This window comes from Symphalangus syndactylus, chromosome 1 (assembly GCF_028878055.3).
Source record: "Symphalangus syndactylus isolate Jambi chromosome 1, NHGRI_mSymSyn1-v2.1_pri, whole genome shotgun sequence".
NCBI lineage: Eukaryota > Metazoa > Chordata > Mammalia > Primates > Hylobatidae > Symphalangus > Symphalangus syndactylus.
Window position 1 is genome coordinate 109,607,049 of NC_072423.2, and position 14,754 is coordinate 109,621,802.

The following is a 14,754-nucleotide window of genomic DNA, read 5'->3' on the forward strand; positions in this document are numbered from 1 at the left end:
GCTTCCAGTAAAAAACAGGTCTTCTCCTCCATTGGGATCAATGCTCATCTATCTTGCCAGCATCTCTGCCCTAGCTTGTAACCCTGATGCTCCAAGGCAACCCTCTCCACCACAATTATCTTTAGAATGAGCCAGGACCAAAAATTTTAAGACACTCTGCAAACCTTGAGGAGTATGGTGTAACACTGGTGGGCTTGAGGGCTTTGAGAGCTGCCTCTGCACAGAATTAGTAAATACACTATAGGCACAATGCATCCCCATCCACATCTTTTGCCTTGGTTTCCCTCCTTCAGGCAGGAGGCAAAGCTAACTCTAAAACTCCCTACCAGTGTCTGAAATCCAGTCACTTCTACCAGCTCCTGCAGATTTGTGCTTTTGTTTTGTTTTGTTTTGAGACAGAGTTGCTCTGTCACTCAGGCTGGAGTGCAGTGGTGCAATCTCAGCTCACTGCAACCTCCGCCTCCCACGTTCAAGTGATTCTTGTGACTTAGCCACCCAAATAGCTGGGACTACAGGCGTGTGCCGCCACACCTGGCTAATTTTTGTATTTTCAGTAGAGATGAGGTTTCACCATGTTGGCCAGGCTGGTCTTGAACTCCTGACCTCAAGTGACCCGCCCACCTTGGCCTCCCAAAGTGTTGGGATTGCAGGCATGAGCCACCTTGCCTGGCCTAATATGTGCTTTTATATATCCTTGTTGCTCCCTCGCAGGGACAGCACAAAAAGTTGTACTGACTTAGGGCTCATTCTAATCAAATGGCAAAGGAAGGGAAAAGCATGGGCCACCAGTCTGGCAGTCTGTTTGCACATTACGTATTAGAAGTAACAGTCATTCCTTCAAATGAGTGTGGACCATGGTAAACCCTCAAGCAGGAGAGCCCAAGCCCACTCCCACAGAAGTGGCTGGTCTAGCCCTGATGGTTTGCTAGCCTCTGTCCAGCTTCTCCTCCTGCCTGCTTCCTCCACCTAGAGATGCAGGACCAACTCTGATCTTCACATCACCCCTTCCTTCTCTCAACTCTCACCCTGCCACATCCTGTCTCTTTGGAGTTTCCTTCTCTCCTTGTCTGGCCTGGGAGAGCTGACTCTCTGTGGACCAGAGCCCAGTCCAACTTGTAGCAGGTTTGTAAGTCAACTACCTCACTACAGGAGATAATGGCCCAGGACTAGGCTATGGCTATGTTATTAGCCATGGCTAATCCTCTTGGGTACCCAGGACATAAACATGGGACCAAGGGAGATTGTGTTGTCTAAGGCAGACACCAGAGAGCATGTGCCAGTTTTGAGGGGTGTACTGGAACAATGGTGGGTCTAGGGGCTTTTCAGAGCTGCCTCTGCACAGAGGTAGCAAATGTACTACAGGTGCAATGCATCCCCATCTACATCTTTTCCCTTGGTTTCCCTCCTTCAGGCAGAAAGCAAAGCTAGTCCAAAATGCCTTACCAGTCTCCGAAATCCAATCACTTCTCTTCTACTACTTTTTGTCCTAGTTCATTCTAAAGATAACTGGAGTAGAGGCCTTGGAGTGAGTGCTTTGGAGCAGCATGGTTACAAACTAGGGAAGAGATGCCAGCAAGACAGATGAGCCTTGATCCCACTGGAGGACATTTGTTTCACTGGAAGCTACTGTCAGCAGGCAGGGTATCTTTAGCCGTACATGGCGCCATCATCACCTAACGAGCAGTCCCTACGGGGCAGCTCTTGGGGGTAGTGTCTGGAAGAAAAGCCAGAAGGGGCTTGCCTTGTGAGGCAGGGTGTGCTGGCAGTGTTGAGAGCTAGAAACTCATTACCTGCTCCTCCTTTCTTTCTTTACCCTTCTCTTGTTGCCAAGGTGGCTTTTCTCTTGGTGCCAAGCATCCCTGCCCCACAGGAGCATTTTTTTCCCATAGCATCTGGGTTTTGCTTTTCTAGAACCATGGTTTTCTTCTTGAAAACCCAGAATATTTTCAAGAAGGACTGGTTAATCTCACCTAATAGTTTCATCAGGAGCTGAGGCACAGGAACAGACAAGGTAGGCCTTCCGTGTGAGCCTAAGACAGTGGGTCTGACAACTGCCCCTTCGAGGATGAGCTCATGAGAGGGCTCACTGAGTGGTCTCTACTCAGCATAGACTCTGCTCCTCCAGCAATTCAGGGCAAAGGCAGGATTGCAGGAGAAGTGAGGAGATTCCTGAGAAGGTGGCCTATGGAGTCTCCTAGTCCTTCTCTCCTTCTTGTCCATCTACAGTACTCAGGCACACTTTGTGTTTTACTCCCTAGTCCATGTTAAAGTTTAATCCAGCTTTTCTATGCATTACTATAACGTGGGATGAAGAGGGGACCATCAATGCTCATGCATCCCACGGGTAGACTCAGTCAGATTAGGATAACTCTCCACTCTGTACTCTGTGCCCATGGAAAGAAATGAGAATGAATGCACTAGAAGCACACATGCGTACTCACACCATGCTTATGTCATTTCCTGTGAGCTAGGAGGGCTTGCTGGGTATGTGGGTGAGGGGCAGCTCCAGGTTAGCCAGGTGCCAGGAAAATAGGCCTAAAACTGCATGTGAGGGGCTCTGTGTCAGGCCCTGGATCAGCAAGGACCAGAGGCTTTGGGTCAGCATTGTGGATCAGTCACATGGGCTGGCTGAGAGCTGTGCATGGGCATCCTTTCTGGGCTAGGTTACATAAGAGTTTCTGTGCTTTTGGAAAGGTTCTTGCTTACCAGTGCATTCTCTGTATGGGGAAATGTTTTCTGAGTGAATATTTTTGACAAACACAGAAGTCCCCCATGTTATGTAAAACTGAAGAATGTTTTCTGATTTATAGGCAAAAGCCATTAATGTTTAAATCTTTCTTTTTGATGAAAAAACTCATCTCAAAAACCAATTTCCATTTGAGTCAGGGGCTCAGCTACTATAATTCCATGAATGACCCTATTTCAGCTTTAAAATGTGCTCAAAGCTTAGTAATGAGAAAATGGCTTCAACAAGTTTTTCCAGCACAAGGGCCACATCTAACAGTAGGTAGTCAGAGGGCCCCATGTAGAGCTCTCCCAGAGATGGGAGGAGAATGGCTGGGAAGTCCCAAGGAAGCCTAAACCAGTGCTGACAATGCTGCCTATCCCATAGAAAGTAGTTTGATGGAAAATAACCCCAATATGAGAGGAGCCCAGGCTGTGCTGTAGGGAAGGGAAATCTAAGAAAAGAACACATACCAGTTTAGGACTCCTTTGGCTGTGGTTAAAATCCATTCATTTCTACCACTCATATTTTATATGGCAGCAGATTAGAAAGCCATATCAGTTCTTTAAGTAAATCCAATAAAAACAAACAGGGTTCCAGAAGCCCCTGCTGTAGAAGCATTCGTATTTATAGATATGCAAAGCTGGTACATGGGGTAGTCTCTAACACCTACAATCTGGATACGGCTTTCAAGCCACAGAATTAGGCTGTTGTCTTTTTCTCCCTCAGAGAAAATCATGCTGCCTCCACATCTTAGGCACATAGATAGGCACCCACCCATTCACCACCCCACACACTACCCCCTGCAGCTGCTGTTAACCCTATGGTGTCAAGATGCCATGCATCACAGCAGAAGCTGAAGGGCTAAAGGGCTTGCCTAATGATGCGTACCTTGCCTTTGTTGAAGTAGTGAATGATCTTCCGGCACAGTCCCTCCTTCCGCTGCCACTCTGTCTGCGATGGGTAGTGGAGGAATTCCCGTAGTGGCCGGTCCTCCCACTGCAGCAGCTCACAGTAAAGGAGCAGGGTAAATGCGGCCTCTGTGGGGACAGACAGCACGGAGGTCCAGGGGCTTCCCTTGCTCAGGGGCCCAGGAGCAGCCTGGTGTCAGAGGAGTATGCTGGGCAGAATGCCAGTGCAAGTCATGTGCAGCCCAGGTCAGGGACACTGGATACCAAAGATGAAACAGTAGGGCTGCTCAGCAGCAAGCCAATAACCCTTGTCCACAGCATGAAGGAGCCAAATATTCTGGTAGACACCTTCCTTCCATGGCCTGGTCACCTGTTCCGGCCTCCAGATTAATAAAGAATGGTTCAGCTACCCAAAAATCTGTGCACAGGTTGCCTTGCTTTGGGAGACGTTGACACATCAGAGAGAGCTCTTGGGTTCCTTTTTGCTCAACTGACTACAGCTTCCTTTCCAACCTTCTCAGAACTGGCTCTTAGGGCTCCATTACCAAAGGAACCTAAATTGACACTAGACCCAGAGTGAAGGCCTGGCAACATCTTACTCTTATGTGTGGAGCAATTAGAGAAGGTTATGTAAAACAACAGCAGTGAAATACCATGGCTCCCTACATTCCAAGGGATGAGTCATACTGAATCACAGCCACGGCTCAGGGGCCTCATTACACAGTTTTCTCTCTTCTGTTCTATTTGTTCATTTTTAGTGGGCATCTCCTACTGGCAAGTTAATTAGTTCTAGCTTCTGTGCTTCTGCCTGGCTTTCAAGGCCCTACTCAAATCTACTCCCCATCACTATGAAGAATCTCATTTCTAACCATTTATTGACCCACTTCCAGTTTTAGCTAGGCCCACTTGCCTGTGTCCACTCTTTAGGCTCCTCCTCATCCTTGCCTCTTTGCCTGTGCCCTTGCCACTGGAACTTCCTGCCAAGGAATGTACACGCCTCCTCATGGGATCAGGAAGCCTTTTCTCTCTAGGGACAAGCCCTGTGGAACTCAGGGCTTCCCTCTGGAGCTTAGGAAACCATGGAACGTCTTTTTCTTCCTTGTCTATATTCTTTTCAGATGTCATTCCCTGAGCCATCAGAGACAAGGCTTAGCACTCTTTCTCTATTAAAATCCCTGACCCAGCCTCTCAGTCATGGCCCAGTTCCCTAGGAGTTTAGCAAATGCTTCTACTGATACCTAACATTTATCAAAGTCTTTCTCTTCACTGCCCTCTCGGAGGGTTGCTGGGATCATAGGTGCAAGTGGATGCAGAGAATGGTAGACTCAGCCCAGTCATTTTATTTTATTAGCCAGCTGAATTTAAGATTCAAAGCTCAGTCATTTTAGATTTAATTCTTGCCAAGCTGTGCTATCAGATAAGATACCATCTATGCCAAACACTCTCTAACGGCTAGAGATAAAGAAGGAGGATTCTCTGTTTCTACAAATCTACCTAACTGCAATAGTGTTTGCAGACAAGGATAGCTTAAATTTCCTGGTCTATCACACAAATTCAAGTCCTATCGCCTAAGAGCTAAGACATAATGGCTGGTCACCACAGTGGAGAAAATGGCTCTTTGAGGGGAGTGATGGCCTAAGTCAATCAGATAGGACACATGTGCATGCACGCAATCCCCTGATTCAGTGTGGTTCTCAGTAAACAGATGTGACAGCCACTTTGAAATGCTTTAAAATTTGTTCTAGTTAGAAAAGGCCTTGATATTGGATTAGATTGTAGATACAATGAAAGGAGCCCTGTCTGGCCTGTCGAGAAGTCAGATGAACATTCTTCATACTCTACACTGGGTGCACAATGTGAGGCTGCTATGCAGTTGCAGGGTCTGAAGAGCCTAGCCTGCAAGGAAGGTCTGCTAGTGAGTTCTGGAAGTTCCAGGGTTAGGGGGATATTCCTTTGTTATAACCTTAGCTCCAGCTTTCAAAGTCCTAAAAAAGGCTCTCTGTTCATAAGGAGTGACAGTGAGCTCAGGATGCTCTGAACCTGGTGCACCAGAATTTGGAGGTCACCCTTGAGACTTCAGAGGGGTGGATAGGAGGGAAGAAGAGTGAAACAGCCTCAAGTAGTGGAGGACATGGCACAAAGGCACAAGTGGAAGTTTCGCCTGCTCTCTACCATGTGCCACACAGGAGTTGAGGGAAATGAGTGAGGTGAGGGGATAGCATAAGCCCCAACATTCTGCTGAGATCTGGCAGGCACCAGCCTGAAGCCTTTCTCTGCCTATTGCACAAATCCCTTCAGTTTGTCCTCATGGTCAGGCATGGCTCTCTCTTCTCCCCACTTACCTGTGTAGTTTTCGGCCTGCAAGTGCATGTCACAAAGCTTATGGATGTAGCGGATATACATTTCTTCCTTGTTAATCTCAGATTTGTAAAAATTCTATAATAAAGAGAAGGAAATACCTGTCAACTACCTGTGGAAGCCATAGCCAAGCTCTGGGCAGCTGGCCAAAGCCGTGGGTGTGCCGGGCAGGAGGGGGAGGGCAGGCCCTGGAGGCAGACAGCACCAGAAGGAGAAAGCACCAGCCAGAAGGAACACCTGCTATGGGTGGAACTACTGGCAGGTCTATGGGAGCCCTGGGTAGTGTTAAGAGGAAAAGCATCAGGGCAGATCAGGAGTCAGGGTTGACTGTGAATTGGGGTATGTCAGGTTTAGTGGGTCCTTGCCAAGAGGCCAGGCTAGAGTTCTTTCCAAAGAGAAGCTCATTTCATTCTTTCCCCAAGTAGGAATGTGTTTGGGGAAGTGCAGGCCTCTAAGATACCAGTAACAGGGCTGATGTCCTGATTCAAACCCTTAGGCCTACAGCCATGTATTCTAGAAGGGCCAAGCCAATCAGTGCAGGACAGAAACCATTTCAGTAGGCAGAGAGAAGTCAGGGCCCATGTCCTCTCACCATCAGGTTAACAGTGCAGCCAATCTTCTTATTCTCTGTTTCCTCTCCTTTCATGCAGTCCCTGGAAGAGACAGCACAGATGAGCACCAGATATGAAATGGGGCCTTGAGACAACACACAGAACTGTACTATCACTGGGGCATTAGTATGACCAAATCCCAGATTGAGATGGCCTCCAACAGGAACTGCTTCCATAGATAAGGACTCTACTGTGAGCTCCTTTAGCTTTGGAACCATTCTCAGGGCTCAAAGATCTCTGTTCAACTGAGCCCCTTATTCTGGTGGCAGAGCACAGAGAGAGCCCAGAGTTACATCAGGGTATTAAGTGGCACCTACCAATGTCCTTGGCACAAAAGGGTGTATGAATTAAGTGGAAGGCCAAATCCTCAACTTCCCAAAAAGGGAGGCACAGAATTCTCCTTAAAGGGCAGGTTTCATTTTGTGGGAGTGCTGAATAGAAGCCAAGACCCTCCACTTCAGGGCCCTAGCTTCAGGGCCCTGTACATGTTCACCACCTAGTTGACATTTCTCCCTATGGTTTCCTTTCTGTGTACTAGTGTTTGGAGCCATCTATCACCAGAAGCAGCAGGTCTCGTGCTTAAAGCATCAGCCAGGACTGAGCTGCATTCATACCTAGCAGGGTCTGTGTGTAGGAGGGGTCAGGGATGGCCTGTGAGAGACAGGAAAATAGGAACACTGAGAATGGATTTTTCCAAGATAGGGAGAGGGTTGGTCAAAGCCAAGCTCCTCTGGAAAGGAGCAGAAGCCTGGCACAAGGAGATGAAGGAGAATGAGAACCAGACTGGTGAATCCAGCAAGACGTCTCCTATGCCAGCCAGAGTGCCATCTGCCTGATGTGTCTCCTTCCATAGCAGCCCACACTGCTATGGAGAAGATCTAGTTTCTTGTGTAGCTGTGTATTAGCAGCTCTGGGGAAAAGCTGCAGAAAGGGGTTTATACAGATTTCTAGGGTCAGGTTGGAGAGTGTCTGGCTTTGCTCCACTGACAGGCACAGGGCCCAGTGAAGAGCAGTATAGCTGGGAGTCAGGGTCCCTAGGCCAAGTCACTGAGCCTCTGGATGGTCATTTGACAAACCCAGTTCTCCCCACCTTCCCATCATGCAGAGGAAGAACATTGGGATGACTTCTTTGAAAGAAAAGGATGTTGAAAATCCATACTCCTCTCATGATATTCTGCAAAGCCAAATGTCCTTCCTGTGGAAGTCTCCTGTCAGAGTTGACAGGTTTGTGAGGTTTGGAACTAAGGCCCTCCTTTCTAGGGGGGTTTGACCTATCAGCACATTCACCACATAAGATATTTGGTTCCTATGTAGCCAGACATGAGGGTCCTGAACATCCCTCTGCAGAACCTGTCCCTTTAGTGCTAGCAGGGCCAGGAAACTGCTTGACTTTTCGAGGAGTGAGCCTGAGGTCAGATGGCCAAGTTGTTCCAAGCAACCCACACAATAGTAGAAGGCATCTGTCTCCCCAGTAAGTTGGCCCCATGAAGGGCAGTGAGATCTTACCTAGCCACTTTGGCATTTAGTGATTTATATTTTCTATAAAGCATCTGAAACATTTACCAACGATTAACTTCTGTTTGGCCATAACCAGAACTTCATAGCTAAGTCCCTTAAACAGAAAGGAACTGGCCTCAACACTGTGATACCAGGGGCATCCTACACACTTCTGTGCTCTATGACTGCTTCTCCTCTGCACTGCTGACAGCAGACTCTTTTTTTGTGCAGCTCTGCATCACTTCTGTGTGGCTACTTCACGGTGGATGCCTTTTAAAGTCTGACTTAGGTGCAGCTGTTGCTTTCCTCTTGCTCTTTCTCTGAAGGGTGAGCAGGGAAGACTCCAGAAAGAGGCTTCTGAAGCATCCGGCTCACCTGGGTAGTGGGCTGGCTGGGGACTACATCAGTGAGCAGGCAGCCCTCATTGCAACCTGAGGGGCCTGGGAAAGGCAGGCTTCATAGCCCTCAGCTGCCTGTTCCAGGTAGAGGTTCCACTTTGAGCCACAAGGGCTTGGCAACTCTAGCTCTGTCCCTGTCTGTTCCAGGCACACACACACAAAAAACCCTTCCAGGGCTCTGCTTCCTAACCTGGGAAATATAGTTACTACCAGCGAGAATCTTCATGTCTGACACAGAGTGTCTGAGATTCACACAAAAGTTAAAGACACTGATATAAAAGTTGAAGAGGTATTCCTCTGAGTATCTAAAGTTTTGCCAGCCTAAAATTGAGTCTTACATAACAGGTTCAGGTAATTCTAGAGTACAATCTATTGATTATTTGTTTAATCAATGTAAATATTTTAAAACTTTGAACAATTATTTTTTCCTTTTTGTTTGATGTCCTTCCCTTGAGTCATATCAACAACTATTTTCTTTTTCTTTTATTTTTCTGAGACAGGGTCTCATTTTGTCGCCCAGGCTGGAGTTCAGTGGCGCAATCTCAGCTCACTGCATCCTCGACCTCCCCGGCTAAAGTGATTTGCCCACCTCAGCCTCCAAAGTAGCTGGGACCACAGGTGCATGCCACCACGCCTGGCTACTTTTCCAATTTTTCATAGAGATAGGGTTTTGCCATATTGCCCAGGCTGGTCTCGAACTCCTGAGCTTAAGCAATTTGCCTGCCTTGGTCTCCCACAGTGCTGGGATTACAGGCATGTGCCACCGTGCCTGGCCAACAATTCTTTTCTTAGTAAGTTCTTGAACTAACTGCATTGAGGTAGAGGCAAAGAGTTGCTTGGTTCCTGCATGGTCTTTCCAACAAGTTTATCACTCATTATTTACTATGCACCTGCCAGGAGCTGGCCCCCATACAGGGGAACAGGGAGATAAGGACAAGGTTCCTATCCTCAAGGAGCTGGTTCTCTTTTGTAAGGTAAGACAGAAAGATGACAAATGATCATCATTCAATGTGTGCACGGAAAGGTAAGCTCCTGGCTTGGGAAAGCTTCTTTAATAGAGGTGAGTTGGAAGACCACTCTTGGGAGAGAACACAGCATACAGAGAAGCCTGAAGGGAAAATACAAGTGGTTAAGTGGTGACAACATGGACACAGAGATAGGGCATGGTTCTTGAGTCAGCTAGATCTGAGTTCAAATCCTAGCAGTTGTACTTATTCTTTTTTTTTTTTTTTGGCTTTTTCTTTTTTTATTATACTTTAAGTTCTAGGGTACATGTGCACAACCTGCAGGTTTGTTACATATGTATACTTTAGTTGTCTCCTCATGGATAAAAAGAATGAGGATGCTTATGGGATTAGAGAAAATGTGGGCCGGGCGCGGTGGCTCACGCTTGTAATCCCAGCACTTTGGGAGGCCGAGGCGGGCGGATCACGAGGTCAGGAGATCGAGACCACGGTGAAACCCCGTCTCTACTAAAAACATGAAAAAATAGCCGGGCGTGGTGGCAGGCGCCTGTAGTCCCAGCTACTCGGAGAGGCTGAGGCAGGAGAATGGCGTGAACCTGAGAGGCGGAGCTTGCAGTGAGCCGAGATTGCGCCACTGCACTCCAGCCTGGGTGACAGAGCGAGACTCCCTCTCAAAAAAAAAAAAAAAAAAAAAAAGAAAATGTATGTAGAGCACTCATGTGGTAGACTTTCAATAGACAGGTGCCATAATCAACATTATGCTGTTTCCTTTCATGTTAGCAAGGAGCAACACTGGGAGGCTGGGGTGTAGGGCATGAGTACTGGGGACTAGCAGAAGGTTGGTCTGGAGAAGTGAGCAAAGGCCAGTGATGCCATATTAAAGACTTTGGGCTTTTTGTAGATACTACCACCGAGACAAGAAATAGAGAATGAAGTTGGTTTTGGGCATGAGTTTGAGCTGCTTGTAGAAGGCAGCTAAAGAAATCAAACAGGCGGCTAGAACAAGGCCTTGGAGCCTAAGAAATTATTTTATGCTCCTTCGTTAGGCCATGGTGAATAAAGCCAAACTTTAGAAAATGTTTTGGAAAGGGGGAGGTGCAGCGCTTTGCCCACCTCTCTTCCCTGTCTAATTGCAGCTGCAGGAGAAGCTACAAACCTGGTGTGAACAAAGAAGTCTCCTGCTGTAAAAGGGGCCCCAAGGCCAGCTTTGAACTCAAAAGGCCCAGGAAAAATGGGCTAAAGTTCCCACAAGCATAGCTGTGCTACAGAATGGGGGGGATGCTTAAGACATGAGCACATTTCTCAGCAATTCCATTTCCATTTCCAGGCCAGTGCATTGGACACCTGAATCTTTTGCATAGCAGCATCTTCTACTTCAGCAGCAACTGGAACCAGGCTTAACTCTCCCATTTCCTGATCCATGAGCTGAAAATGCTCCCCTCATTTGGCATTTGCACAGCTTATAGCACAGAGAAGGCAACTATTGCTTGGAGCTGGGTTTCATTTATCATTTCTCCTCACCTTCCTCCAGGCTCCCAAAAGGCACCTTTAGCCATCACCTGAACCCTGCTGAGAGAATGATTAAGCCTGCAGTTGTGGTTTCATTGTCATGTTTGGACCAATTCAAAAGCCATGATACAACTGAGAAGGCAGACTTTCATTAAGAAATTCTAATTCTGGCTGGGTGCAGCAGCTCAGGCCTGTAATCTCAGCACTTTGGGAGGTCGAGGTGAGAGGATCACTTGAGCCCAGGAATTTGAGACCAGCCTGGGCAACATAGTGGGAACTTGTCTCTACAAAAACAAAAAACAAAAAATTAGCTGGGCATGGTGGCATGGGCTTGTAGCCCCAGCTACTCAGGAGGCTGAGGTGGGAGGATCGCTTGAGCCTAGGACTTCGAGGCTGCAGTAAGCCATGATTGCCCTCCAGTCTGGGTGACAAAGCAAGACTATCTCCAAAAAAAAAAAAAATTCTTATTCCACATGAACTCCCAGACTGAACATAATATGAAGATCTCTGAGCTCACAGGCTGTTTCCTCTAATCTATTCTGGCCATGACCAGGGGACAGAAATAAATAGATTTTAGATAAAGAATATAGGCATTGAAAAGTGAGGTCCCTAGTCCCTGGAAAAGCCAACTTCAAGTCCTCCAGGTGATACTTCTATGCTCATCTGCCTATGGTTATGAGGAGGGTCTGCACTAAGGACCTACAGCTGTTCCCTGCCCTGCTCTGGAGAGAGCTTTACTCTTCCCTCTTGCTGTGCCCATTCCTCTGAGCCTTGACCCTTCTGGATGGAAGGCCAGATGACTACATGTCCCCGAGCTCCCTCCTGGGTACATGTGTCCACATTTTAGTGGGGAATCCCAGGAGGCCCTAGCCTACCCCTGGGAAAAGTCTCTGTCTCTGTCTCTCCTTGGTCATCAGCAGATTCCTATTGACTGGTGATGGCACCCAATATCACAACAGTCCTCCCCATGAAGGGCACATGGTCTCAGTTTTCAGGTCAGGGGGATTCCCTTGCTAGAGAGAGTATCCTGACAAGGGAAGAGGTGAGCAGGTGGCTGAGAAGATACCTGTAGTCAAGAAGACGTTCCATGAGGCGGGTGACTGAGGTCACAAAGGAAATGCCGGTCTCGCGCCATGTTTCTTGTTCAACCTTCTCCAGCAGGCTATTGGTGGAGGGGTGGAGAAAGCAAACACAATTCATGAGCCTTCTCCTGGGCACAAGAGTGAAGTCCAAGAGCCCATGGAGGCTGTGATGGATCTGGAGACAGCAGACTTACCACACTGCAGTCTTACCTGGGGTAGGGCCCAAAGAGCTGGGTTCTACTCCATGCAGCAGAAAGCAAAGACAAGAAGGTTACTGAACTGGCAGAAACAAATGAAAACACATCTTCGATTTCCATGTACAAGTTCCTAAGGATGCCACTGAGGTGGGGGGAGGGAGGGGCTCGGCTCCAGCCACCTTAGGCCTACACTGTAACTCACTTCTGTTCTGTTCTGAAGGAGTAGTTGAGGTCTGTTCTGAAGTAGTTGAACAAGAGCCCACTGAGGGATAAGGCTGACTTTGCCAATGGCTGATTCTTTATCACTGCCCAGAGCCATCCTCACCAAGGTCTGTTTTTCAAAATTTTAATTTTTCTTTTTTAAGATGGGGTCTTGCTATGTTGCCCAGTCTGGCCTTGAACTCCTAGCCTCAAGCGATTCTTCTGCCTCGGCCTCCCAAAGTGCTTGGATTATGGGCATGAGCCACCACACCCAGCCTAAACCCATCATCTTCATGGAAACTAAGGGAAAGATCCCACTAGTCCTGGGGCCCCAACATGAGGGAAAGTGAGCAAGTCCAGGAGCTATACTTGGCCATCCTACTGTCACAGGGAATGCTCCCAAGCAAAATGTGCCAGAGCCAGGAGCTAAATGCCCAGGTTTTTTTCTTACTTGACAACCCCATGCTTCTGGTACCTCAGGGCAGCCCCTGGCTTCTCCAAAAGCCTGGCTTCTGAGATCCTCTGCCATCCCACAGGTCTTTCCTAAAGGACAATGACTTGAACTCATTCTGCTTGTTCCAGTGATGAGCCCAGGTCCATCCTTCACTCCATACAATCCTATTCCTGATTCCTTTCCACACTGTTCCTTGCTCTCTAAGGTCATAAGAGTCACCTGGGGTGGCCGACCCAGCTAGGGGTCTAGCACTGAGGACTCAAACCCACAGCCTGACTGCTGTTAATGCTGCTGCTACAATGATGACTGTCTCCTTGCGCAGAGCATACTGCCTAGGCCAGGCTTCTGAGAAAGTGAGGGTTTTCCAGGTGACTCCTGTTGTTAGAGAAGGTAAGAACACTGAATCTGACTTCTGTGGCTTTATTGGTTGAGAAATGTACCAGCATTTTTCAATTGTGTTCTACAGAGGTCTCTGTCCTAGAGGACAGGTGGAAATGTTCTGTGAGCACACAAGCATGGAAAATTGGGAATTGCTGATCACTATACCCTCCTTTTGGAGATTTTTCATATCCTTTTTTTTTTTTTTTGAGATGGGGTCCTGCTATGTTGCTCAGGATAGTCTCGAACTTCTGGGCTCAAGCAATCCTCCCACCTTAGCCTCCCAAGTAGCTGGGATTACAGGTGCATACCACTGCACCCAGCTCATATCCTTTTGCATAACAAAGGCTTTGAGAAGTCCTACAATAAACAGGCTTGTTCAATTTTGCTTAGCTGAATTTTTTCTAAACTAATTTACCCATGATTTACTTTTTTTTTTAGCATACCTACAAACATCTTCCAAAAACACAAATTGGAAAATGCTGCTCCATGTTATCAGTGATTCTCAGTTCTTAGACTGATTTTAAAAGAGCTTATAAACATGATTTGGTCAGGTAATTAGTAATTGCAGATTATTTTTGTATTTTTTCCTTTGTAGTAGTCATTTGTTAGTGGCCAAGGAACACTGCCTTGTTTCCACAATTAGACAAATCTTCGGCTAAAAAAGAAATACTAAAGTATGGATTCATTTTCACAAATTATAATTACTTAAATTTAAAATAAATTTACATTTTACCTCATGACTCCTCAAGAAACAAAATGGGCATGGTATAGCGGAAAGACTCTCCCATTTTGAAATTAGAAGATCTGGGCCCTCCTTCCAGAGCTGCCTCTTACTGATCATCCAACTGAGTGCACGCTGGCACTTCCCTGAGCCCAGTTCTTTATCTCTCAAGTGGGAGGGAAGATAATTTCTACTCTGCACACCTTGCAGGTATGTTGTGAGGATCAAATAAGGTAAGAAATGCCAATACATTTTGCACACTGGAAAATTCTAAGCAAATGGATAGTATTATTCCTGAAAAAATATGCTAGAGGTTTGTCTTCAAAATGGTACTAAAACAAAGAACATCTCAAAGTTGGAAATAAGTAAGATGGGGAGGGTATTCTAGAGCTGTAAATATCTTAAGATTTCGTTTTTTAGGAAGATAAAATAGCAACATCACTATCTACTTGGGAGGGCCATAGTTCCCCTGAGTCTCTCTTCAGGTCTCTTGGCCTCCATCAACTCAAGCCAGAAACCATGGAATGGAGGACCCAGAAGAACCCTGACATCATTCAGTACAACCATCTCATTCCACAAACGTGAAAACTGGCCTGGAAAGAGTGTTGCAGCTTCTTCAAGAGCTCACTGCAATGTTTTTCAAGCTGATTGTACTACCTTACAAAGCAGGGCAAACAGGAACCTGTCTCTCAAAGGAGGATTTATCCCCCACCTTGAAATGCCAGCACTGAGCCCAGAACTGAG

At 47.0% G+C, this 14,754-nt stretch overlaps 1 protein-coding gene across 7 annotated transcripts in view; it reads right to left on the reverse strand.

Moving 5' to 3' along the window:
- Positions 1-14,754, reverse strand: part of DOCK3 (dedicator of cytokinesis 3) — a 677,098-nt gene that overhangs the window by 40,276 nt on the left and 622,068 nt on the right. For all 7 annotated transcript variants that reach the window (XM_055275673.2, XM_055275643.2, XM_055275636.2 and 4 more), the window contains exons 34-38: positions 12,267-12,293; positions 12,041-12,136; positions 6,587-6,647; positions 5,979-6,072; positions 3,617-3,765 (exon numbers count right to left, since the gene is read on the reverse strand). In XM_055275673.2, coding sequence (XP_055131648.1) covers positions 3,617-3,765; positions 5,979-6,072; positions 6,587-6,647; positions 12,041-12,136; positions 12,267-12,293 — 427 coding nt within the window. The remainder of the gene's footprint in view (positions 1-3,616; positions 3,766-5,978; positions 6,073-6,586; positions 6,648-12,040; positions 12,137-12,266; positions 12,294-14,754) is intronic.